The sequence below is a fragment of the Solanum verrucosum genome, unplaced genomic scaffold (assembly GCF_900185275.1).
Source record: "Solanum verrucosum unplaced genomic scaffold, falcon-dt-bn FXZP01000149.1, whole genome shotgun sequence".
In the NCBI taxonomy this organism is placed as follows: domain Eukaryota; kingdom Viridiplantae; phylum Streptophyta; class Magnoliopsida; order Solanales; family Solanaceae; genus Solanum; species Solanum verrucosum.
In genome coordinates this window covers 495,096-521,321 of record NW_026020295.1, presented here as the reverse complement: position 1 = coordinate 521,321, position 26,226 = coordinate 495,096, and the positions used below count along the sequence as shown (strand labels likewise).

Below are 26,226 nucleotides of genomic sequence, written 5' to 3'. Positions count from 1 at the left end.
CAGAAATGGTAATTTATAAAATGGTAGATTTGCAGTTTTTAAACTTTTTTTTAAATAGATCAATTTTATTATTGTATTCATTTTATTTTACGTAAAGAAATTTGAATAAATTAAATAAAATTTGCATTGATTAGCATGCTGCATGATAAGTTTCTCGAACAAAAACTATCAAAGTTTAGGATGGTGCGTATTAAAAACCAAAGTTATTTGTATTTAAAAAATGGACAAAGACTAAACTTGATAAGTTTGTGAATACTTAAAGGACTAAAATCGGTAAATTTATAGTTAAGGGACTAAAACCGGTAAATGTATAGTTAAGGGACCAAAGCTGACAAATTTTTGAATAGTTAAAGGACTAAATCCGTTAAGTGTATAGTTCAGGGACCATTTTAGATCTACTCCTATAGTTGAGGGACTATTTATGTCATTTACTCGAACTTAACACTTAAAATTAATATATATTTTCATCTTATTAAATACTAAATTATAGTATATTAATGTAATTTTAATATAAATATATGATGTGAATAATTATTTTAAATGATCTATTTAGTCTTTTCCGATGTACCACCATTAAATATTTGGCCATTCAATGGGACCGAGTAAAGCAGACTTTTCTGGATATAAATATTAATTTTTTTTAAAAATCAAAAGTCAATTAATGAACTCTATTCCAATAAATACCCTCAGTCTTTTCCATAATTCCAACTAATTTTGTATGGTACATAAAAACAAAACGTGTTGACTGAGTTGGTGTAGCAAGTGTATTCAAATATGATTAGGGGTTAATTTGTATTCGATCCTTTCTCAATCGGTTGAGTTTGGTCTAGCAATTGTGGTATCTCAAAAAGGATGTTAGGGAATGTTTCAATTTGATCTTTTTCTTAATCGAGCTTGTCGCACATGTCTTGCTTACATCTCCTATATGTGTTTGCAAGTTATTGTACGGGAGCAGATTTATTCAGTGTGCACCTGAAGAATAACCGAGATTTCCAACAAAAAAGAAAAACTGGATCAAGTTTATTCGATGTGCTTCACTCGAAGGATAAGAACTGAAAATTTCTAATAAAAAATAATAATGTATAAAAGCAGATTTACCCCGTGCGATTTACACCTTTACCTGAAGGATAGTGATTGTAAACTTTCAGGAAAAAAAAACAAAAACAAAAACAAAAAATTGTAATATATAAAAGCGAGTTTACATTGTGTCCTTTATTCAAAAGATAGCGATTACGATTTTCCAAAAAACAACAACATAATGTACATAAGCGGAGTTTACTCGGTGATTTCCCAAAAAACAACAACATAATGTACATAAGCGGGGTTTACTCGGTGCCCACCCAGAGAAAAAATAATAATATACTCCCTTTGTCCAACAATAGTTGTCCATTATTGACTTGATACAAATAATATGAGTAATTTTACTACTTTATCCTTTGACTTTATTAAATTTAATGTTTTGATAAATGTGTTAGATGATAAATAGTACTTTTAATAGCAAAGGTAAAATAGATATAAAAGGTAAATTATCTCCTAATTTTCTAAACTTGACAAGTATTGTTGGACGGAGGGAGTACATTTTAGTCTTTTCTCTTAAATATTTTCCCTATATAAACCTTAAACTGAGCCCCTTAATCCTACTTGATTTAATTTGGATGAAATTATCTGAGCTGACTTTTTCTCTTCTCTTTCTCTAAAAGATCACTTTTTTTTTCTTCACTTTCTCTCACTAAAAAACATGCTGATCGGAGCTACACTTCCGGCGACCAATCTCCATTTTTTTCAGGCGAGAAGAGCTAGCTTCAGACGCAATGGATCCCCATTAAACCCTTCAGCAAATTTAGTATACACACAAACTGTAAAAACAGAGATGACAAAAAAACACCTTTCAAATCTTGAAAAGCTCTTGCAAAATCAATCTCGGAAATCCCAATTACTCGATAATGATTCGCGGGGCGAAATTCATCCCCGCGAATCAAGGAGTAATGGGTCGAAGGTAAACAGGGGAAAAAATTTGTTGGAAGGGTTGAATTTGTCAAGAATTTGGCCTGAACACAAGGTTGCTGAAGAAATGTCTCCAAGACATTTAAATAAGCTAAAAAAGCTTTTATCATCTAATAACATAGAATACTCTCCAAGAAACAATCTTGGTAGTAGATGGAAAGAATATCATGGTTGTAAAGATTGGTTAGGCCTAATTGATCCTTTGAATGAGAATTTACGACGAGAATTGATTCGTTATGGGGAGTTTATTCAGGCAGCTTATCATTGTTTTCATTCGAATCCTGCAACTTGTAATGAAGGTGATTCGAGAAAAGTAGCCTTGCCTGATAAGTCTTATAAGGTGACTAAGAGTTTGTATGCTACATCGTCTATTGGATTGCCAAAATGGGTGGATGATGTAGCACCTGATCTTGGATGGATGACACAAAGATCGAGTTGGATTGGTTATGTCGCAGTTTGTGATGATCGATCAGAGATTAAACGTATGGGACGGAGGGATATTGTCATTGCTCTTAGGGGTACTGCAACTTGTTTAGAATGGGGGGAGAATTTCCGCGACTTATTGGTTCAAATCCCAGCAGAGACAACAGAAACAACAGAGATTGAGTCAGAGTCAGAGTCAGAGTCGAGTGAAGGACAAGCTAAAGTGGAATGTGGATTCTTGAGTTTGTTTCAAACAGCTGGTGTTAATGTTCCTAGTTTAGCTGAATCAGTAGTTAATGAAGTGCAAAGACTCATCGAACAATACAAAGGCGAGTCTTTAAGCATTACTGTGACCGGGCATAGTCTTGGAGCGGCTTTGGCTTTATTAGTTGCAGATGAAGTGAGTACATGTACACCAGATGCACCACCGGTGGCTGTTTTCTCCTTTGGAGGTCCTCGAGTGGGGAATAGAAGCTTTGCAGATCGATTAAACTCAAAAAATGTTAAAGTACTACGTATCGTGAACAATCAAGATGTTATCACTAGAGTTCCAGGGATGTTTGTGAGTGAAGAACTCGACAAAAAGCTAAGAGAGTCAGGATTTGTAAGCGGGATGCTAAATGTGCTCGACAAAAGTATGCCATGGGCATACGCTCATGTCGGCACTGAGCTGAGAGTTGACACAAGAATGTCACCATTCTTGAAACCTGATGCTGATGTTGCTTGTTGCCATGATTTGGAGGCATATTTACATTTGGTAGATGGATACTTGGCATCAAATTGCCCTTTTAGAGCAAATGCCAAAAGGAGTCTAACAAAGTTGCTGAGTGAACAAAGGTCTAATATCAAAAGGCTTTACACTAACAAAGCAAAGGGATTGAACCTAAATCTTGAAAGAGAACATAGTTTCTCTACACATAGTTGCTTGCCTAGTCCATCTTCTTGATATTATTAATTAGCTAGAGGATGTATACTTCTAATACAAATAAGTAATAAGAAGTATATGTTTTCTAATTTGTAGTAATTATTTAGTCAATCTTTTATTTCTTAATATATATATACAAGGTTCGAGATAAAGATTTTGGGTTCAGATAAACCTGTAAGTATTGCCTACATTCACCTTAGATAGTGGAGCTTTCGGGTGTGTTTGGTATGAAGGAAGATATCCTGAAAAATAAGTGATTTCCTTTTTCTTATTTATTTTCTAGTGTTTGGTTGTCTGCAGAAAATAATATCACAAAAATATCTAAACATAATGTAGGCGAATAATAACTTTTAGACGAGGATTATTGGAAACAAACTCTCTACCCTACAAAGTTACGGATAAGGTTTACGTACGTCCTATCTTTTTCAAATCCTACTTGTAGATTATGGTGAGTATGTTGTTGTTGTTTTTGATAATGTTAATGAGGGTGAGGCGTGGCGTGTTGGAGGATGAAATAGACACAATTAGTGTGAAATATCACGTATCAAACTTGTTTTCTCCATTTTTATTAGGACGTTTATCTTTCTCGTTTTTAAATAACTTGTTTCCTATAATCAAAGATAAAAGATTTGAAAAATATAAATTTTTTTTCTTCTAAAGCATGAGTTTCAACTTTTACTTTCATTTCCCTTTCTGCAATATCCAATGTGAACAAATAAAAATTTTATACCAACTTTTTTTTTGCACTTATTCCTTTTGACAAGGAAAAACAAAAGTCAAATGATGTTAGAAGAAATAAAAAGTCATCATGTAGTAGGTAGAACACAAAACACCGAGTATACAAGAAAATAGTTGACTCCAGCTACCTAAATTGAACACCGCTTTATTTATAAGATAGGGATAAAATTGAGTATAAATCATTTTCTTCATATAATAATTATAATATTATATTGAATTATTGTCTAATTATTTATTGACCTTTTCGAAGAATTATACTGTAATAGATTTCACCAATATATATCTGCTATCTTTCTTCAAAATAGATATCAAGTAATTTTGTCCATCATGATTACAATAGGTAAAAACAATCACGATATATATAAGTAATTATTATACACAGTTCAATATATATTTTAATCGGGAGATGTAAACAACAATCTATCCATCCTAATTTATGAAATATTATTTAATTGGACACCCAATTTATTTTTTATTGAAACTTGCTATAGTCTGAGTAAAACACCTTGCATCCTATCAAGGAGGAACATGAGTTTAAGAATTGCTTGTTATATAAAAAAAGTAATTGTGACATAGGAGGGTTATATTGTTCGGTTCTTCACACAAAAGTTTATATATTTTCTTTCCAATCAGTATAATTTGATCGCTTAACTACCCGCACACCAATTCAGGGGATAAGAGATCAAATCATGGAGGCACAAGACAAAACTTACATAGTTTTTGATCTAACTATTAGACATTTCATGTGAATACGTCCGTTGGAATTTTCGTTTTCAAAATCTTAAATGTATTTGTATAAGTATAAACCATCTTATTAAAAATAAAAAAACATCACATTTAAAAATAAAAAAAACTAATGGAAAATGTGATTCTATTTTGCATATGCATCTTACTTAGATTTGACAAGGAATCTCCCCAACCAAGTCTACACAACCGTATGGTAAAACCAAAAATTATTTAATTTCACAAATATTCGTATCATAAACACTAATCTACTTTATAGTTTAAAATAATTATATATTATCTTACTAGTTAACAATTTTATATCAAATTTTAAGTCAAACACCATCTTTTTAAATCTCAGGTCTAATACATGTATAAAGATATTAAAATACTAGATATATACATTCTGGAATATTGATACATAGCTGATGAAAGAAGAGAGGAGAGCAAGAGAGTCGGCATGTATCTTTTGATATTAGATTACATATATATTTGATACCAGATATTTTGAAATACAAATCATTAGAGAGAAATGTGAACGTGTGAAATATATGTGAATCACGATAAAATACATTGTATCTGAAACAAACTATACCTAATTTAATTTGCATATATATGAGTGCCCAAAATAGCAACAAATCATAAAGCCCAAGAATCATTAAGAGTTGTGGTAGAGTAATAAATATTTATTCATCCTTGAATAAGGAGTCATTTGAGTCCTATTGAATAAGGAGTCATCATAGTTAGGGAGCGTTTTCTTTCGAATGAATAGTCACGTTCCAATGTGGATACCGAAAACGTGAAACAAACATAAAACCCAATAAACAACACAAGCAAAAGAGCCAGGGCCCACCGCCACCCCCCACCCTCACACCCCACCCCCACCATCAATTAGGGTTTTTAAGATTCGGTTCACTTCACTTCCTCAATTATCAGCCGTTTTGGCTAGGTATTCACAATACCCACAAATTTGTTTCGCTTCAAAATTCTCAGAAATTCATCTTCATATGGATTTTAATCTATAGGGTTTCTTGATTTCTTGAAAAAAATTGGTTCTTTTGTATCTTTCTTTTTATATATATATCTGTTTAGTAACTCGAAAGAGTGAAAAAAATGGCTACTGTGAACCCATTCGACCTTTTGGATGATGATGCTGAGGACCCAAGTTTGTTAATTGCTGCTCAGCAGCTAAAGCATGTGGCTCCTGTTGCATCTGCACCAGCCAAGAAGGCTCAAGCTCAGCCTACTAAGCCTGCTGCTAAGTTGCCGTCAAAGCCAGTTCCTCCTTCTCAAGCTGGTAATAATCAATTTCTAATCATTTTTGAACATTTTGAGTTTTGGATTGTTGTATATTCCTTCATACTTTGTGTTTTTGGGTTTATATTTTGTGTGAAATTGGCACCAATGAAACTGAACTAGTTTAGAAGATTTTTTTATAGTTGACCCCATTAGTTTGGATTGATATGTAAAGTTCTTATTTTCATTGTCGTTATTGATATAATTGAAGAAGTAATGTTAATATACCATGTTTGTGCTTTTTGGGTGTTTTGTGTAAGGTATTAGATACAATATGAGGAAAAAGATAAGTGCGTAGAAAATTTTGTGCATTGGTTCATATTTAAAGTTTAAACCAGCAGCAAGGGGCTGAACTTAAGTAGACAGTTCATATTGGTGTCCCAGTTAGTTTAGTTTAGATTGAGATGTAGTAGTTCTTATTGTTATTGCATTTGTTGTAATAGTAAATGAATATGGCATTTTGTAACATTTTTTCTGCAAGATGTTGGGTAATATATGATAGGTGAGGAAAACGATTGAGCCAGTAGAAAAATTAGTTGTTTCGCCTTAAATGAGAATTTGTGCTATTTGCAAGGTGATGCTTGTCTTCGTCTTTTCTTTCGTTGTTTATTCTCTTGCAGCATGAAGTATTTATCTTGGAACTGTTGCTTTTCTCTTCCCCATGTGACACTGTTAGACTATAGAAATTAATTTAAGTTCCATGCCTAAACTTTTAGGCTATAAAAATCAGTTAATCAAGCTTTTAGGCTATACAAATATGTGGAATTAATGGTAGGTTTGTTTAAACAATTGTTTTCTGTCTGTTATTTAGTAAATATGATCCTGTGCAAATGACAGGGAGATAATTTCCTCTGTGATTGTGAAATTAAAATACGGTTATGGACATATGATATGGGTATTTGGTTGGCCAGAAATTGTGTGACAATTTATATAGATCTTTTATTGAAAACAGCATTCTTGTGTTTCCTTATTGTCGCCTCTGTCTGGTGTGTCATAATTGGTGTTGTTGCTGTTGTGTTCAGTAGTGACCATATTTCTACAACAGGCAAATAAGCTCTTTGGAATATGCTGCTCTTTAGTTTTTCTTCATTGTTGTTCAGTATTTTCATAAACTTCTAGGTCATGTATAGAGTCTCTTTACCTAATTTCTATGCTGTACTATAGATGCTTTCATAAATGGTACAATTTTTCCCATTGCTTATTTGTGTATTTATTTTGAGCAGTGAGGGAAGCCAGGACTGATGGCCAGCGAGGAGGCGGCCGTGGGGGTCCACGTGGAGGAGCTCGCGGACGTGGGCGTGGACGTGGGTTTAACCAAGAATTTACTGATGATGGGAATGCTTTTGGCAGCAATAATGGATTCTCTGGGCGGTATAGTGCTCCAGAAGATGGAGAATCAGGAAAGGTTTCTGAAAGGAGAGGTGGATATGGTGGATCTCGTGGGGGGTTCCATGGAGGTCGTCGTGGTGGTTTCAATAACGGGGATGCTGCAGAAGGAGAAGGGGAACGCCCAAGGAGAGTGTTTGATCGACGAAGTGGAACTGGCCGTGGGTAAGTGATTCTGCTATTTTTGAAATCCACGCAAGTGCATTTCACTGTTCCCTTTGTTGGTTGTTGAATAGCTCTAAGTCGTGCTTATTGTGGTTGTCTTTGTTTCATGTGCATATGTCTGTATCTTTATTGATCTGTTTTGTTGTCTAGGAATGAGTTTATTAAACGGGAGGGCTCTGGTCGTGGGAATTGGGGAACTACTGCAGATGATATTGCACCGTGAGACTGTCATCTCAACCTTTTGTTTCTTTATTGCCCTTGGCTATGTATTAATTTTTTCTTGTAGTTTAATGTTGGTTTTTAATCCAAATTCAGGGTGACTGAAGAATCTGTTAATGATGGTGAGAAGATTGTCGATGCTGAGAAACAATCTGGACAGGAAGATGCTGGAGACACCAATAAGGATTCTTCTGCTGCTGAGCCAGAAGAGAAGGAACCTGAGGAGAAGGTAACTGTTATCCTGGTGAAGATCATTATTTGTTTTACTTGCTTACATGCCGAATTCTACTGTTGCAAATGTCACAGCATTATCATCCTTTTTTTTGAATTCCTGGACTGCCATTGAAGAAGTTTTATGTACATTTTTCAACAAATAATATATATTTATTAAAGAAAATTTCATCTCATACCAACTCTACAATCCTCCGCAAGTCTCGAAAATGAAATTCAGTAAAACAAATTGAATTTCAAACTCATAAATGATTTTTGCTTATTGAGTAATTCTATTTGCATTTTTCAAGCTAGTAGTTTAATGCATTCTTCGTCCCTTCGGGGACATCCGATAAAAAAGTTCAATGCAATCATCGGCCACCATCAAAATGACATGCAAGTCATACCAACTTGCTAGTGTTAGTTGCATGTTTCCAGCTGTTTTTATTCATGTGTATCTATGATCACTATCCAGGACTATTAATTATTCATCTCTGCTTGTGTTGTAGGAGATGACCCTCGAAGAGTATGAGAAGGTAATGGAAGAGAAGAGGAAGGCTTTGGTGGCTCTGAAGCAAGAGGAAAGAAAGGTTAATTTGGACAAAGAACTTCAATCCATGCAACTTCTCTCAAACAAGAAGAATGATGATGAGATCTTCATCAAATTGGTGAGTTATTTAGTGCTTGCTGCTATCATATTTTGATTGCTCTATTAGGAACTTGATTGTGTCGTATGCTGGTATATTCATCATGCTTGAAATTTTATGTCTGGGCAGGGTGCTGAGAAAGATAAGAAAAAAGAAGCAGTGGAAAAAAACAAAAAGGTACTTTAGCTTCTTTTTTTAAAGTGGCTGTATTGGTATTATAGCATCATCTCTTTATGCTTTTTTTGAGAATCACTTCCATTTCAATAACTCTTTATTTGTCAAAAGTTATCCACACACTGCCTACCACAATCAAGGAGACTTTGTTCCACAACCGTATCAAAAGCCCGCACTTTACCCCCAACCGTCCAAATCCACGCTGGTCTATGTTCCAACTCTATCAGTTAAATAACTCATCACCATTCTACATCCAACAGGGGCGCATAGCTGGCCCCCATCCATTTCCCTCTTGCGATACTTCTTCGCTATTGGTCTTTTGCCTGTTATTAGCCTTGGACGGAATTCGCCCTGCAAGCACAAGCCCCTCCTAACAGAGAAAAATTGTCTTTTCTTTTTATACCTTTAGAATTCTGGAAAATAAATTCGAGTAAATGCTCTTTTAGACTGGAAGGTCAACCTCCACCCATACTGACAACACCAACATAATTGTAATATCATGTATACAGTTATGTTGGTGTCATCATTATAATTTTCCTCTATATAGTGTATACAAGTTTTTGCAGGTTCAGTACTATTGTACTCCCCAATTGAGTACACAGTTATGCTGGTGTCAGTATTTTACTGTTCCTTTTTCAGAATGCTTTGTCATTCCTTGTTTAGTATTTTACTATGGTTTCCTCACTCCTGTTATTTTCTTGAGCGGCGTGTCTATCGGAATCCTCTCTACGTGCCAAGTTATTGCATATTGGTTTTCTTTTTCTCATGAAGAGGGTGAAAGTTTACACTTCAGTAGGACCCCATCTTGTATAATATTCTAAAGACAAGACATTGATCCACGAATGGGTTTGAGTTCAATAAATTTAATTACTGTTTCAATTGTGAGGCTTGATACATTCAATTTCTTGCAGACAAAAAGCATAAATGAGTTCTTGAAGCCTGCTGAGGGAGAAAGTTACTATCGCCCTGGTGGCCGTGGTAGGGGCCGTGGCCGTGGAAGAGGTAATGGCGGTGGATATGGTGGAATCAACAGTGTTTCAACCCCATCCATTGAAGATGTTGGTCAATTCCCCTCCTTGGCTGCCAAGTAAGGGAGCAAGTCCTGCATGGATTAGGTAAAAAAGGAAGCAAAAGCAACTGTTGTCGTCTGATCCGTCTTCCTTTTTCCGTCATTTATGATATTTCCCGGAACCTTTGGGCATTCTTGTACTAGATTTTTTTTTTTGGAAACTCCATAATTGTTCTTTAGAGTATAGATTTAGATGTTTTCTGAAGGTGTATGCCCTGGGTTTTTGTTGACTTCTTTTATACATTTATGAAAACCCTTTTCCTTCGTATTTAGGTGTTAGGCTTTGATCTTATATTTTCTTGTTTACTTAAGTAAATCAGTTTTGATTGGAGTTTTATTAGAAGACAATTACATATGTTTCTCTTTTTCAATTACGACGTTTAACTCATCGTCCCGTGGAAACAATCTCTCTACCTCCACAAGGTAGGGTAAGTTCTGTGTACACTCTACTTCTCAAATGCTGGGTTCATGGGTATGTTGTTGATGCCTAACTCATTGTATGGTAGTAATTGTAGAGTCAAAATATTTAGTATTGAAGTGAAACCGATCCAAGTAGAGTAAAATTGATAATGAGCATTCATATAATTGATCCTCGCTGGTAATTGATAATTGAGGTGTTTTCTGCTTAATCTGAACATGGTGTAATAAAGTCATTTTATGAACTTAAAAGAGAAATCATATAATGTTACAAGAGTGGTTCATGCACAAAGACTTGTATTTTCTGGTAACAAATTCAATATTCTACCAGCAAGAATATAGGTCCTTTTATTTGGTATTTTGAAAGTCTTATCATGCAATAATTGCAAAAGATATACGGAATGTAAATTCAAGTGTTGTTACTTAAATTGTGATGTCGTCGAGTTAGAAGGGATGAATCTTTATTTATATTGTTATTTTAAAAAAAAATCTACAAGAGAAATGATTAGCCAAATAAGAAAGAGAGAAGTATTGAAGTTCTGAATTTGACGCAAATTATTAGTTTCGTTCTAGAAATATTGACAGATGTAAAAATACTCTCTACTTGACTAAATAAATTTAGATACATTTTCGATCTGCGACATAGTAAATGGTTTCAAACTCTTGTAGAAGCATAGAACTTTTATTAAAAAGCCGAGATAAATGTTGAAAGCCCTCTTAAACTTGGTGAGAATTTAGAGTGTATAAGGGTGTATTTAAGTGGTTTCAAGTAAAGGGATGTTTTTGAGACTGTCAATAGTTTGGAGATGAAACCAACAATTCACGCCGAGTTTAACGGTGTTTTTAATATTTCTCTCAATACGAAAATCATGGCAAACATATAATATCTTGCATCCTATCAAAGGAGGAACATGAGTTCAAGAATTGCTTTCCAAACAAAGAAGTTGTTGTTACAAAAGAGCATTTTGTCGTATTATTTTTTTTCACGAAAGTTTGTTTGTTTTTATCATAGAATAGTTCAATTGATCAACTAAGCCCGCTCTCCGGTACACAGGCTAAAGGATCCTTATTTTTAGGATTCAAGATGCAACCTATGATCATTTTCAGTCTAGTAATACAACTTTTTGTGCAAGTTCATCTACTGAAATTCTTGGTTTGAAGATTACATAAATGTTTGTTTTATGGTAAATCATATAAGAATTTTAAGGAAAAATATTTTTTTTTAATTACATGAATGTGATGATTTTGTTTTGGACAAATTATGTAAAATGTCAATCTTATTTACCATTTTATTTTAGGGAAATTGTATAAAATAACAAATTATTAATTCAAATTAAATGTTATAACCACAGTTTGATTTAATTGTAACCCGTAACAAATTGTTGTCATTTGCCTCTCTCCCTGAAGTTCTCGCTCGCCACCCTCGTTCCTCGCTGGCTCCCTCGCCTCTCTAACTTTTATACAAACACAAATGTATAAAATGCATTTGTGTTTGTATAAAGTGAAAGAAAACTGTATATATACATATCTTTTCGTTCGCCTCTCTCCTCCAGAGAATCTCGCTCGCCACTCTCACTCGCCTCTCTCACTTTATACAAACACAAATGTATAAATTGCGTTTGTGTTTGTATAAAGCGAGAGAAAATTGTATATACAAATACAAATACATATATTTCGTCCTATACACTTATAATTATACAAATATAAATCTTTCCCTTGCCTAGTTTTCTTTTGTCTTTCTCTCTTCCTCGTTTTATACAAACATAGATTATACGATTGATTCTTTTGTATATGTATATACCGAAACAGGTTATACAATTGATTTTTTTTATATATATACCGAAATATACATATTAATAGCCATAACAAACATAAAGTTTGCTATGGAGCGCAATTATACAAACTATAAATATAGCATACAAATATGATTTTTATGTTTGCTAAAGCTAAAATTTACTCTTTTTATTACCTCAATTTATTTATTTACTTTAAATGGCTATTCGCTCCTAACTTTTCTTTAAAAAATGGCCGTGCTACATCTTCTTTGTTTTCTTCTTATCTTCCTTCTTCTTCCTCCTCCTCCTTTGTTTTCTATTGTTGTTGTTGGTTCTACTTCCTCCTCCTTCATCTTCTATTAAATTGACATATAAAAAACGTGAATCGCTTCAACCGAATTATATATCAAAAGGCTTGAAATATCGAGAAAATTTCATATCAAATTTTTAAAATAGTTTAAAAGTGATTTTGAGTTGATCGAGATTGAATAACCAATATATACTTCATTATAGATAAGTTATATTTCAAATATATCTCATATACAAGTAAGTTATAGTGTATCGTCAATGTATACTCTATATGACTTTTAACAATGTATATTGTATAGTTATTATATATTATCTATGACTTTTGATTACTTAAGGTCAAGGGTAAGATAAAGAGCCAGACATGGTGGAGTATGAGCATCCACTCGACAGTATTTTTGGCTTGACCAAGAAGTCTTATATCCTCCGAGTCACACAAGCACCTCATCTTCTCATTTCATCGTTGCTCGTTCCCGTTAGGTCAAAGACTCGAAGTGTTTGGCCTTTCCTTCTCTGTGCCTGCTCAAACTTGGTGCACGAACGACAACTCCAAACTTTACACATCCGTCGCCTACCTGCCGTTTAGATAGCACCAACAAGATCCAATAAAGAGGTATCGCGACTGCTCCACTCCGTTGCGCTACCGTTGCTTATTTTATATATATATATATATAAAATACTATGACTATATTTATTGTATACCACGTAATTACTTTATTATATATATTTGAAATTTATAAAAACAAACAAACCACTGCCCCGGCCCATACACTGAACCTTTCCTCAAACCCCACCCCCTAAACACCACCACCCCCACACCACCATATCTAGGGTTTTTAAGATTCGGTTCACTTCACTTCCTCAATTATCAGCCGCTTTGGCTAGGTTTTCACAATTACCACAAATTTGTTTCCCTTCAAATTTACCCATAAATTCATCTTCACATGGATTTTAATCTATAGTGGTTTCTTGATTTATTGAAAAAATCGGTTCTTTGCATCACTCTCTCTATATATCTGTTTAGGTGCTCCGAGAAGAGTGAGAAAAAATGGCTACTTTGAACCCATTCGACCTTTTGGATGATGATGCTGAGGACCCAAGTTTGCTAGTTGCTGCTCAGCAGCTAAAGGCTCCTGTTGCATCTGCACCAACCAAGAAGGGTCCAGTTCAGCCTACTAAACCTGCTGCTAAGTTGCCCTCCAAGCCGGTTCCTCCTTCTCAGGCTGGTAAATATTCAATCTTTGAACATATTTGTGATTTTGGATTGGTGTATATTCATTCATATTGTTAAAGCCTACATGAATTGAGCTTAACTAATGTAGATGGTTCATATAGCTGACCCATTATTTGGATTGAGATTAGTAGTTCTTATTTTTGTTGTTGTTGCTGTTCTTGTTGTATAAATTATAATATATCTTGTTAAACTGGAACGAATGGGGCTGAGCTAGTTGGATTGAGATGTAGAAGTTCTTAGTTTTATTGCTTTTGTTGTAGTAGAAGTAGTAGTAAATAGTAATGCATTATTTCTATTAACTTTTGAACATTTTTGTGTTCTGACTTTATACTTTTGGTGTTTGGGGTTTATATATATCGTGTGGAACTGAGCCAATTTTGAATATGGCTGACTCTATTAGCTTGTATAGATATGTAAAAGTTCTTATTTTTATTGTTGTTATTGGTGTAATAGTAGCAGTAGTAGTAATATACCATGGCTAATTATTTTTAGACATTTTTGTGTTTTGAGTTGATGCATATTTGTTCATACTTTTTTGTATTTTTGGGTATTCTGTGTAGGGTATCGGGTACTATATGAGGAAAAAGATCAAGTTGTGTAGAAAATTGAGTATGCTAATATAATATGCTATACTATTTTTTGTGTATCTGGTTCATATTAAAACCAGCAGTAACAGGGCTGAACTCATGTAGACAGTTCAGATAGGTGTCCCAATTAGTTTTGATTGAGGTGTAGGAGTTCTTATTTTTATTGCCATGTTGTAGTAGTAATGGTAATATACCATTTCTAATCATTTTAAAATATTTTGGTTTCTTAGGTTCATGTATACATAACTTTATTGTATTTTTGTGCTTATACTGAAATCGACACGAATGGAGCTGAGCTACTGTAGATGGTTCATATCGCTGATCCAATTAGTTTGAATTGAGATGTAGAAGATACTTTTTTTTTGTTTCTTTTGTTGTAGTGGTGAGTGTATATGGCTTCTATAATAAGTTATGCTGTAAGGTATTGAGTATCATTTGGTTGGTGAGGAAAACGATTAAGTGTGTCTAAAATTGAGTTTGTTTGGTACTGTTCCGTTTTTAATCATTTTAAGACATTTCTGTGCTTGGGTTCATGTATATGCATTCATACTTTTGTTTTGTATTTTTTGGGTTCATATGTTGTATGTAACCAACATGAATGGGGAGCTGAGCTAATGTAGTAGAATTTTATAGCTACCCAGTTAGTCTGGATTGAGGTGTAGTAGTTCTTATTTTTCTTCTTGTTGTAATAATGAATGAATATGGCATTTTGTAAGAACTGTTTTGTGAAGTGTTGAGTATTATATGATTGGTGAGGAAAAAATATCAAGTGTAGGAAATTTAGTTTTTTTGGGCCTTAAATGAGAATACATGCTATGTGCAAGGTGATGCTTGTCTTCATCTTGTCTTTCGTTGTCTATTCTCTTGCTACATGAAGTATTTATCTTGGAAATGTTGCATTTGTCTTCTCAATGTGACACTGTTAGGGCTTAGGCTATAGAAATACATGAAATTAATTTTAAGTTCCATGCTTAAACTTTTAGGCTATAAAAACCAGTTAGTCAATTATGTATCAATCCAGGATTAGTTGGGAGTCTGAATCAAACTTCTAGGCTATAATATGGAATTAGTGGTAGGTTTCTCAATGTTTAAGCAATTATTTTCTGTCTGTTATTTAGTAAATATGATCCTGGGCAAATGGACGTGAAGATATTTTCCTATGTGTTTGTGGTATTAAAGTACAGTTATAGACTATTGGATTTCGTGGTATGGGGATTTGATTGGCCGGAATTTGTGTGACAGTTTATAATAATCTCTTGTAGAAAACGCCATTCTTGTGTTTCCTGATTGGTCCCTCTGTTTGATGTGTCATATTTGGTGTTGTTGCTCTTGTGTTTAGTAGGATCATATTTCTATAACTGGCAAGTAAACTCTTTGGACTTTGCTGCTCTTTAGTTTTCCTTTATTGTAGTTCAGTATTCATCTGTTGTGAATCAACTTCTAGGTCACATATCGAGTTTCTTTATATCTGTTTCATGTGTTGTACTACAGACGTTTTCATTAATAGGACTCCCTCTATTCCATATCAAGTGAACTAATGGGCCTTTTTTCATAGTTCAAAATGAGTGAACTGCTCAAAGTTAAAAAAAAGTGTTGGGATTTTTTTCTTCATATTTACCCTTCATTTAATGAGGTTCTTAACTACTATACATTTTCTAGGAGAATAGTTTGGGAATAATCAGAAGGGTAATAGTGGAAAGTAGCCTTCAATTTTTGTCCTTATATATTTTTCTTTAGGGGTGTGCCATACCCCAACAATTCATTTACATGGACCAGAGGGAGTAATTTTTCCCATAGCTTATTTGTGTATTAATTTTTTTGAGCAGTGAGGGACGCCAGGAGTGACGGCCAGCGAGGAGGAGGTCGTGGGGGTCCACGTGGTGGAGCCTGTGGTCGTGGGCGTGGACGTGGGTTCAACCAAGATTTTGCTGCTGATGAGAATGCCTTTGGCAGCAATAATGGATCCTCTGGGCGGTACAGTGCTCCAGAAGATGGAGAATCAGGAAAGGTTTCTGAAAGGAGAGGTGGATACGGTGGATCACGTGGGGGGTTCCATGGAGGTCGTCGTGGTGGTTTCAATAACGGGGATGCTGCAGAAGGAGAAGGGGAACGCCCAAGGAGAGTGTTTGATCGACGAAGTGGAACTGGCCGTGGGTAAGTGATTCAGTTATTTGAAATTCTCACGAATGCATTTCTCTACTCCCTTTGTTGGGTTTTTCAATAGCTCTAAGGCGTGCTTATCGTGGTTGTCTTTGTTTCTTGTGCACATGTCTCTATCTTTATTGATCCGTTCTATTGTATAGGAATGAGTATATTAAACGGGAGGGATCTGGTCGTGGGAATTGGGGAACTACTGCAGATGATGTTGCACCGTGAGACTGTCATCTCAATTTTGTTGTTTCCTTATTGCCCTTGTCTTTACATATCAAGATTTTCTTATAGTTTCAATGTTGGTTTTTAATCCAAATTCAGGGAGACTGAAGTACCTGTTATTGATGGTGAGAAGATTGTCGAGGCTGAGAAACAAGCTGGACAGGAAGATGCTGAAGACACCAATAAGGAATCTACCGCTGCTGAGCCAGAAGAGAAAGAACCTGAGGAGAAGGTAATTGTCATTTCCTTGTTAAGACCATTACTTGTTTTGCATGCTTACATCCCTTAAGTCTGCTGTTGCAAATTAATATCCGTGTCACATCATTATCATCCTCTTGGGTGGGCTTTATTTTGGGAGGGGGGGGGGGGTATGAAACGTAAATTCAAAATTGAATTCCTGGACTGTCTCCTTGTTGATTGAATCAGTTAGGACGCGTAATATTGGCTCTGTTTAATTTTTCGAAGCCAGAACTGGCTTTTATTTACTGTCGATAAATTCTTTAACATTATCCCACTTTTTTCTATGGTAGTTTAATACCCCCCCCAATAGACCAGGAGCTAGAAATGATGTGTTGTTTGGAATTTCAGAATTATCAGTCTTCAACAGATGATTCTACATATCAATTGGCAGATACCTTGCTCTACAATTATTAGCTCCCTCGTTACCCATCTGCCGAAATGGCCTTTGTGGGGTTGGGGGGTGGCAGTGGCAGTGTAGAATAGTAGTGAAAGCCAACTTGTTGAAGTAGGATGCATTGACTATAAAGTAGCTGTTTACTGTTTTTCCATTTGGAAACACCGTTATCTTTTCTGACTTTATGCCCTCATTCTTGACTAAAATATAATAACCACTTACTGCTCTGGTTGTTTCATTTACAACTCACTGTTTCTTTTTAATAACCACTTGCAAATATTTCTATGAAATAGCTATGGACTTTAACTAATGTTTTCTGGTAGACTAGCTACTTCTTACCTTGATTAGTATATGTGGAATAACTTTTTGATAGCTATTTAATTACTATGTTGTAGCTAGTGGTAGTTGCATGATTCCAGTTGTTTTTATTCATGTGTCTATGATTACTATCCCGAATTATCAATTATTCATCTCTGATTGTGTTGTAGGAGATGACCCTCGAAGAGTATGAGAAGGTAATGGAAGAGAAGAGGAAGGCTTTGGTGGCTCTAAAGCAAGAGGAAAGAAAGGTTAATTTGGACAAAGAACTTCAATCCATGCAACTTCTCTCAAACAAGAAGAATGATGATGAGATCTTCATCAAATTGGTGAGTTGTGTTTAGTGCTTGCTGCTATTATATTTTGATTGCCGTCTTTGGAACTTGATTGTGTTGTATGCTGGTATATTCTTCATGCTTGAAATTTTATGTCTTGGTAGGGTGCTGAGAAAGATAAGAAAAAGGAGGCAGTGGAAAAAACCAAAAAGGTACATTAGTTTCTTTTTTAAGTGGTTATATTTGGTATTATAGCGTCATATCTTCATGCGTTCCTTGGGAATCCATTCCGTAATATAAACTCTTTATTTGTCAAATGTTATGTACATTAGAAGGGTCTTTGCTTGAGGGGAGAGTAATCCATTCTGCCGCCCTGCAAGCGCAAGCCCCTCCCAGTAAAAAAATGTGTTTTATTTTGGACCTTCAGAATTCCAGAAAATAAGTAGATGTTGTTTTTAGATTGGAAGGTCAACCTCCACTCATACTTCAGCAGCTGAAAAGAAAACTTTTTCTTCCCGTGATTGTTTTTTCAATGAAAAATGGAATAGGGAAGTAATATCATGTATTCAAATGTGGTGGTGGTTATTATTATAATTTTCCCTAATATTTCATATGCATTTATGCGGTGTCAGTATATTATAATTTGTGGTTTCACCACAATATCGTTTTAATTTTAAAATCATTGCATTCTGTTTTTCTTTTTTCACAAAAAGGTTAATGCTTACACTTAAGTAGGGGACCCAATCTAGTACATAATATTCTAAAGAGAAGACATTGATCCACAAATATTTTGTGTTCAATATATTTAATTACTGTTTCGATTGTGAGGCTTGATACATTCAGTTTCTTGCAGACCAAAAGCATAAACGAGTTTCTGAAGCCTGCTGAGGGAGAAAGTTACTACCGCCCTGGTGGCCGTGGTAGGGGCCGTGGCCGTGGAAGAGGTAATGGCGGTGGATATGGTGGAATCAACAGTGTTTCAGCCCCATCCATTGAAGATGTTGGTCAATTCCCCTCCTTGGCTGTCAAGTAAGGGAGCAAGTCCTGCATGGATTAGGTAAAAAGGAAGCAACTTTTGTCGTCTGAGCTGTCGAACCTTTTTCCGTCATTTATGATATTTGGGCTTTGATGATAACATAATGTTTCCTGGAACCCTTTGGTTTTCCTGTATTAGAGATTTTTTTGGGTAACTTCATAATTGTCCTTTTAAGAGTGTAAATTTAGATGGGTTTTGAAGGTGTATCGCTGGTTTTGTTGATTTTTTTTATACATTTATGAAAACCCATTTCCTTCATATTTAGGTCTTAGGCTTTAATCTTATACTTGTTTACTTATCAAATTAGTTTTGGTTGGAATTTATTAGAAACAATTATGTTTATTTTTCAATAACGGCATCTAACTCTTTGTCCCTCGGAAACAATCTCTCTATTCCACAATGAAGGGGTAAGGTCTGTGTATATACTCTACCCTTCTTTGACCTCAATTGTGGGATGTACTGTGTATGTTGTTTTACGTCTAACTCATTGTACGTTAGTAATTGTTGAGAATCTCATAATAGATCCTTGCTTAGTTTGAAATTGATATGCTTTGAGTTTTTTTTCTGCTTAGTTCATTGACAAAACTCTAATATTGTCTTAGATTGTGTGATATGTTTGGGGAAAATTATTGACGTCTCTTAACCTGATTTGTTTTTATACTGTGTAGGATTATGTTGATCAGCGTGAGCTAAAAGTTGGATGCCAGTTTTGTAACATTTTTGGTTATTTTTTCTTTCTTTCTGATTTTGGTTATTGTTGTTGAACATGGTGTAATATCATCATTTTTATGAACTTAATAGTAGATGATATAATGTTACAAGAATGGTTCACTTATATTTTCTGGTAACAAATTCAATATATTCTTCAAGGAGGAATATCTGGTCCTTTTATTTTGTATATTTTGAAAGTCTTGTCATGCAGTATTGCAAAAGAGATGGGTGTTTTAGGGATTGTAATTGTTTTTATTTATAGAGTTATAAACCTTTTTCTATGAGATAAAGGATTAAGTAGATTCTGAAAATTGTGCTTTTCTGTTGGGTAAAAGAAAAATCCAATCATGTTAAGAAAATGATGGCAAACATCCAATTAATGATTGCTTTCCCTTTTCTAACGAGGGAATAGCCCTTATTGAAGAGGGGTTTGTCTTGTTGGTTTTTGCATGTAAGTTTGTTTTATTTTGGCCATTGTAGTTTGATCAACTAAGCCTGTTCATGGACTAAAGTATCCTTTTCTTAAGACTCATAGATGCAACTTATGACAATCTTATATATCTATGTAAAATAACTATAATTTGTTTAATTATGATTTGTTGCTACATGTTAGAATGTATATATGTAATTATTAGTATATATATGTATCAATGATTGTATTTGTATATTTGTTAGATAATTATATACTAGCTTATTAAACATACATACATACTATGTATAATAATTTTACCTATACTTCCAAATAATTAAATATTTTATCACTAATTAATAATTTCCTACCATATATTGAGAAGAAACATCTAGATACATGAATTTGTGTTATCATATATCCTAAATTAAGGAGAGAGATGACGAGATGAGGAGGAAGGCGAGTGAGATAGTCACGTATCCATATACATGCGAATCACACAATATACACACTAACTATATGTATTTGTATGTATTTGGTGTGATTTAGATGCATCTGAGATAGAAGATACATATGAGAGCGGTGATCGAGATAGGAGGAAGGTATTTCTTATGTATCGCAACAACATGTGAATTCACTTCGATACAATGTATTTAGAACAATTTATATCTATTTTTAAACTCGTGTATCTCGAGATACATGTATTTGAATGCACTAAAATTTAATTTAATTTATAATACTGCAAATTAAAATATATCTAAGTAATTAACTTCTAAATTAGTGAGATTTCTGTAAGTTTCCCTAATAAACATGTATACCCATCAATGAAATACGATTATATTTAGACAAACTAAAGGCCCAAGAAACTTCAACAAACAAACCACAGCCTGGCCCATACCCAAAACATACACATAACCTCCCCACCCCCACCATATCTAGGGTTTTTAAGCTTCCGTTCACTTCAGTCCTTCAATTATCAGCCGCTTTGGTTAGGTTTTCACAATACCCACAAATTTGTTTCCCTTCAAATTTACCCATAAATTCATCTTCACATGGATTTTAATCTATAGGGGTTTTTATTGAAAAAATCGGTTCTTCGCATCACTCTCTCTATATATCTGTTTAGGAACTCCGAGAAGAGGTAAAAAATGGCTACTTTGAACCCATTCGACCTTTTGGATGATGATGCTGAGGACCCAAGTTTGCTAATTGCTGCTCAGCAGCTAAAGGCTCCTGTTGCATCTGCACCAGCCAAGAAGGGTCCAGTTCAGCCTACTAAGCCTGCTGCTAAGTTGCCCTCCAAGCCGGTTCCTCCTTCTCAGGCTGGTAACTATTCTATCTTTGAACATTTTTGTGATTTGGGTTGGTGTATATTCATTCATATTTGTATTATGTGATTCGTGAGGAAAAAGATCCGTCCGTGTAGAAAATTTAGTTTTTTTTTTGCCTTTAATGAGAATACATTCTATTTGCATGGTGATGCTTGTCTTCATATTCACTTTCAATGTCTATTCTCTTGCTGTATAAAGTATTTATCTCTGTATTAATGGTAGGTTTCTTAATGATAATGTCCTCTGTGATTGTGAGATTAAATTATGGTTATGGACTTATGGTATGGGGATTTGATTGGCTGGAAATTGTGATACGTCAGTCTTGTGTTTTTTGATTGTCTCCTCTGTCTGATGTGTCATATTTTTGTGTTATTCAGTAGGACTGTATTTCTATAACAGGGAAGTTAACTCTTTGGACTTAGCTTGAGTGGCGAAAGGTAGAGGATTTGTGGCTTAGGTCGTAGGTTCAAGCCCCACACCACACAAAGCGAAGCCCTGTATTTAAGTGGAGAAGGGTAGAGGGGTGGGGTCATTATCCACTGAGTTTAGAAGGTTGTGATTGGTCCAAAGGGGGGGGGTCACATATGAATTTCTCGGTCATCAAAACAAAACTCTTTGGACTTTGCTGCTCTTTAGTTTTAACCTGTTGTGAATCAACTTCTATATCACATATCGAGTTTGTCTTTACCTGATTCCTGTGTTGTACTACATATGTTTTCATGAATGGTTCTCCCTATAACTATAAGTTGTGCGGACTCTTTACTTTCAAAGCTGCGCCCATGTATTAGCCCTTTAGTTCATATTAAGAGAATTACCTTGACTTTTTTCATAGATCAAAATAAGTGATTGTTTAAAGTTCAAGAAAATTGTTGGTACTTTTTTTTCCCCATGTTTACCCTTAATTTAATGAAGGTTCTTGACTAGTATACATGGGAGAATAGTTTGGGAATAATCAAAATGTTAATAATGGAAAGTAGCCTTTAATGTTTATCTTAATATTTTTCTCAAGGGATGTGCCATAACCCCAACAATTGACTTATATGGACAGAGGGAATATATTTTTTCCCATCGCTTATTTGTGTCATAATTTTTGTGCAGTGAGGGAAGCCAGGAGTGATGGCCAGAGAGGAGGAGGCCGCGGGGGTCCACGTGGAGGAGCCCGTGGTCGTGGGCGTGGACGTGGGTTTAACCAAGACTTTGCTGCTGATGAGAATGCTTTTGGCAGCAATAATGGGTTCTCTGGGAGGTACAATGCTCCAGAAAATGGAGAATCAGGAAAGGTCTCTGAAAGGAGAGGTGGATACGGTGGATCTCGTGGGGGGTTCTATGGAGGTCGTCGTGGTGGTTTCAATAATGGGGATGCTGCAGAAGGAGAAGTTGAACGCCCAAGGAAAGTGTTTGATCGACGAAGTGGCACTGGCCGTGGGTAAGTGATTCTGCTATTTATGGAATTCACACAAGTGCGTTTCACTATTCCCTTTGTTGGGTTGTTCAATAGCTCTAAGGCGTTCTTATTGTTGTTGTCTTTGTTTCTTGTGCACATGTGTGTATCTTTATTGTTCTGTTCTATTGTATAGGAATGAGTATATTAAACGGGAGGGCTCTGGTCGTGGGAATTGGGGAACTACTGCAGATGATATTGCACCGTGAGATTATCATCTCTATTTTTTGTTTCCTTATTGTCCTTGGCTTTACCTATTAATTATTTTCTAATAGTTTAATGTTGATTTTTTAATCCAAATTCAGGGAGACTGAAGTACCTGTTATTGATGGTGAGAAGATTGTTGAGGCTGAGAAACAAGCTGGACAGGAAGATGCTGGAGATAACAATAAGGATTCTACTGCTGCTGAGCCAGAAGAGAAGGAACCTGAGGAGAAGGTAACTGACATTTTCTGGTGAAGACCATTGTTTGCTTTGTTTGCTTACATGCCCTAGTTCTATTGTTGCAAATTAATATGTGTCGCGGCACCATCATTCTCTTAAGTGGGGTTGCTTTTGGGGGGAAGGAGGGGAGAGCATGAGGTGCAAATTCAATATTGAATTCTTGGACTGTCTCCTTGTCGATTAAATCAGTTTGGACAAGGAATATCAGCTCAGTTGTCCATATTCCAGTGCAATCTAACTTGTCCAAACCAGTAATGTATTTTATTTATTGTTGGCAAGTTCTTCAATATTTATCCCAGTATTTCCAATGGTAGTTTCATACCCCTTCCAATATAGACCAGGAACTAACAAATAAGCATTGACTAAAATAAAACAACCACTTGCTGCTATTGTTTTTTTCATTTACTACTCACTGTTTCTTTTTAAATTAGCATTATGCTGTTATAAATGTTTCCTGTCGCAGATATTTCTATGAACTTTAACTAATTTTTTCTGGTAGGCTAGGTGCTTCTTTACTTTGATTAGTATTTGTGGATTAACTTTCTCGTAGCGGTTTGATTTACAATGTTGTAGCTAGTGTTATTTGCATGATTCCAGTTGTTATTTTTCATATGTATCTATGATCACTATCCGGGAACTATTAATTATTTATCTCTGCTTATGTTGTAGGAGATGACCCTCGAGGAGTATGAGAAGGTAATGGAGGAGAAGAGGAAGGCTTTGGTGGCTCTAAAGCAGGAGGAAAGAAAGGTTAATTTGGACAAAGAACTTCAATCCATGCAACTTCTCTCAAACAAGAAGAATGATGATGAGATCTTCATCAAATTGGTGAGTTATTTTAGTGGCTGCTGCTATTATATTTTGATTGCTCTATTAGGAACTTGATTGTGTCGTATGCTGGTATATTCATCATGCTTGTATGTCTGGGCAGGGTGCTGAGAAAGATAAGAAAAAGGAGGCAGTGGAAAAAGCCAAAAAGGTACTTATGCTTCTTCTTTTTTACTGGCTATGTGGTATTGTAGCATCATTTCGGAATCCATCCTGCAGCGCCCCGCAAGTGCAAGCCCCTCCCAATTGAAAAAAAGTGTTTTATTTTGGACCTCCAGAATTCCGGAAAATAAGTAGATGCTATTTTTTGACTGAAAGGTCAATCTCCACTCATACTTCACCAGCTGCAAAGAAACCTTTCTCTTCCCTTGATTGTATTTTCGATGAAAAATGGAATAAGGGATATACAAATGTGTAGGTGTCATTATTCGAATTTTCCCCAGTATTGCGTGTGCATTCATGAGGTGTCAGTATATTATAGTTTGTTGTTTCACCACAATATCATTTTAATTTTAAAGTCATTGCATACTGTTTTTTTCACGAGATGAACAGTGAAAAATCACTCAATAGGGTACCCAATCATAGTACATAATGTGCTGAAGACAAGACATTGATCCACAAATGGTTTGAGTTCAATAGATTAAATTACTGTTTCAATTGTGTGGCTTGATACATTCATTTTCTTGCAGACTCAAAACATAAACGAGTTTCTGAAGCCTGCTGAGGGAGAAAATTACTACCGCTCTGGTGGGCGTGGTAGGGGCCGTGGCCGTGGAAGAGGTAATGGCGGTGGATATGTTGGAAACAACAGCGTTTCAGCCCCATCCATTGAAGATGTTGGCCAATTCCCCTCCTTGGCTGCCAAGTAAGGGAGCAAGTCCTGTATGGATTAGTTAAAAGAGGAGCAACTCTTGTCATCTAAGCCGTCTTCCTTTTTCCCATCATTTATGATATTTGGCTTTTGATGATAACAGCATATTTCCCGGAACCTTTGGGCTCTCCTTTATTAGATTTTGTTTTGAGACCTTTATAATTGTTCTTTAGAGTGTAAAATTTAGATGTTTACTTATCAAATCAGTTTTGGTTGGAGTTTATTCAAAAACAATTATGTTTCATTTTCAATTATGAGTCTTAACTAGTTGTCGGTTGGAAATAGTCTCTCTACCTTCGTTCTCAATAGTTTTGAGATGATTATCTTAGGGTGATTTTTTGATCGACATTTGCTCTTATTACTCTACTAGTCTATAAAAGATGAGACACTTTATTTGAAGACGGTGATGATACAAATTTATTCCACATTTTTAGCTGAATTTATGTCAAGAACCTTAGTCAATAGTTACCACTAACCGTTTTTGATACCAAATATATTGTTTTTTCCCCAAGAATGTGGCATGCATTTGCAACTATATCAAATTCGAGAGACTATTTTTGATAGACTCCTCAAAAAAACAGTCCAAAGTAGAATAGGGATAAATAACATAAATGAAAATAGTCATGGCAAAATACTACAGACAATCCTGTCAATCATCCTAAACAATAGTCATAACAAGCCCTCAAAGGACAAAGGAACAGCAAGAGGACAAAGGAACAACAAGAGTAATACTATTAATAGTATGATTAATAGTAAAGAGGAATCAATGACACAATGCTCAACTAATTACCTAACCTCCTATCGTACTATGTGTCCTCCCTAACCTTCTATCTAAGGCCATGTCCTCGGTATGTTGAAGTTGCGTCATGTCATGCCTAATCACCTTTCTTCTATACTTCTTCAACCTATCTCTACCTCTGTTGAAATCATCCATAGTCAACTTCTCACACCTCTGCACTGGGATATCCGTGCATCTCGTATGCACATGTTCAAACTTTTCTACCATCACAAGATAAAGATAAAGTTATATTCACACCCTCTTCAGATCTCACTTACGAAATTACATTAATTATGCTATTGTTGTAAAATTTTAAATAGCACAAATAATGATGAAGAGATTTTCTTCCCATCAAACCACCTAAGATTAATTTTACATGTCATGCCAAGTTGAAAACATCAATTTCATAAACTAAGTTGTCCCTCTCAAGTTGAATAGGAACCACACATTTGGTTGACAAGTTGTCCTGTACACAGTTG

General features: G+C 35.1%; 5 protein-coding genes across 6 annotated transcripts in view; 4 read left to right on the top strand and 1 right to left on the bottom strand.

Moving 5' to 3' along the window:
• The window catches only part of LOC125834644 (nudix hydrolase 8-like), a 117,596-nt gene that overhangs the window by 27,294 nt on the left and 64,076 nt on the right, over nucleotides 1–26,226 (bottom strand). The gene's annotated exons all lie outside the window — the stretch shown is intronic.
• LOC125834631 (phospholipase A1-Ibeta2, chloroplastic-like) lies at nucleotides 1,703–3,504 on the top strand. The gene has a single exon (XM_049513760.1). The coding sequence runs from the start codon at nucleotides 1,739–1,741 to the stop codon at nucleotides 3,371–3,373; it is 1,635 nt and encodes a 544-aa protein (XP_049369717.1). The 5' UTR covers nucleotides 1,703–1,738; the 3' UTR covers nucleotides 3,374–3,504.
• Nucleotides 5,768–10,288, top strand: LOC125834641 (RGG repeats nuclear RNA binding protein A-like). The gene is made up of 7 exons (XM_049513771.1): nucleotides 5,768–6,110; nucleotides 7,333–7,660; nucleotides 7,811–7,879; nucleotides 7,976–8,108; nucleotides 8,599–8,757; nucleotides 8,866–8,913; nucleotides 9,822–10,288. The coding sequence occupies exons 1-7, from the start codon at nucleotides 5,927–5,929 to the stop codon at nucleotides 9,999–10,001; spliced, it is 1,101 nt and encodes a 366-aa protein (XP_049369728.1). The 5' UTR covers nucleotides 5,768–5,926; the 3' UTR covers nucleotides 10,002–10,288.
• On the top strand, nucleotides 13,462–19,767 carry LOC125834643 (RGG repeats nuclear RNA binding protein A-like). Its single transcript, XM_049513775.1, has 8 exons — nucleotides 13,462–13,703; nucleotides 16,125–16,452; nucleotides 16,602–16,670; nucleotides 16,771–16,903; nucleotides 17,794–17,952; nucleotides 18,063–18,110; nucleotides 18,752–18,955; nucleotides 19,603–19,767. Exons 1-7 carry the CDS (start codon nucleotides 13,526–13,528, stop codon nucleotides 18,929–18,931), a joined length of 1,095 nt encoding a protein of 364 aa, XP_049369732.1. The 5' UTR covers nucleotides 13,462–13,525; the 3' UTR covers nucleotides 18,932–18,955; nucleotides 19,603–19,767.
• Nucleotides 13,511–25,266, top strand: LOC125834642 (RGG repeats nuclear RNA binding protein A-like). 2 transcript variants are annotated; one of them, XM_049513773.1, is made up of 8 exons: nucleotides 13,511–13,549; nucleotides 21,227–21,380; nucleotides 22,484–22,811; nucleotides 22,963–23,031; nucleotides 23,132–23,264; nucleotides 23,940–24,098; nucleotides 24,202–24,249; nucleotides 24,788–25,266. In XM_049513773.1, exons 1-8 carry the CDS (start codon nucleotides 13,526–13,528, stop codon nucleotides 24,965–24,967), a joined length of 1,095 nt encoding a protein of 364 aa, XP_049369730.1. In that variant the 5' UTR covers nucleotides 13,511–13,525; the 3' UTR covers nucleotides 24,968–25,266. The 2 variants fall into 2 exon arrangements, with proteins under 2 accessions (XP_049369730.1, XP_049369729.1); XM_049513772.1 differs by lacking the exon at nucleotides 13,511–13,549 and having other exon boundaries at nucleotides 20,997–21,380.

Bases quoted from the DNA above. Each gene is read 5' to 3' on its own strand.
- LOC125834641 (XM_049513771.1), top strand. From the start codon at position 5,927: ATGGCTACTGTGAACCCATTCGACCTTTTGGATGATGATGCTGAGGAC. The intron at 6,111-7,332 runs GTAATAATCAAT...TATTTTGAGCAG, and splicing joins AGTTCCTCCTTCTCAAGCTG to TGAGGGAAGCCAGGACTGAT. The intron at 8,109-8,598 runs GTAACTGTTATC...CTTGTGTTGTAG, and splicing joins AGAAGGAACCTGAGGAGAAG to GAGATGACCCTCGAAGAGTA.
- LOC125834642 (XM_049513773.1), top strand. From the start codon at position 13,526: ATGGCTACTTTGAACCCATTCGAC. The intron at 21,381-22,483 runs GTAACTATTCTA...ATTTTTGTGCAG, and splicing joins GGTTCCTCCTTCTCAGGCTG to TGAGGGAAGCCAGGAGTGAT. The intron at 23,032-23,131 runs GTGAGATTATCA...ATCCAAATTCAG, and splicing joins ACTGCAGATGATATTGCACC to GGAGACTGAAGTACCTGTTA.
- LOC125834631 (XM_049513760.1), top strand. From the start codon at position 1,739: ATGCTGATCGGAGCTACACTTCCGGCGACCAATCTCCATTTTTTTCAG.
- LOC125834643 (XM_049513775.1), top strand. From the start codon at position 13,526: ATGGCTACTTTGAACCCATTCGACCTTTTGGATGATGATGCTGAGGAC. The intron at 13,704-16,124 runs GTAAATATTCAA...TTTTTTGAGCAG, and splicing joins GGTTCCTCCTTCTCAGGCTG to TGAGGGACGCCAGGAGTGAC. The intron at 16,453-16,601 runs GTAAGTGATTCA...TCTATTGTATAG, and splicing joins CGAAGTGGAACTGGCCGTGG to GAATGAGTATATTAAACGGG.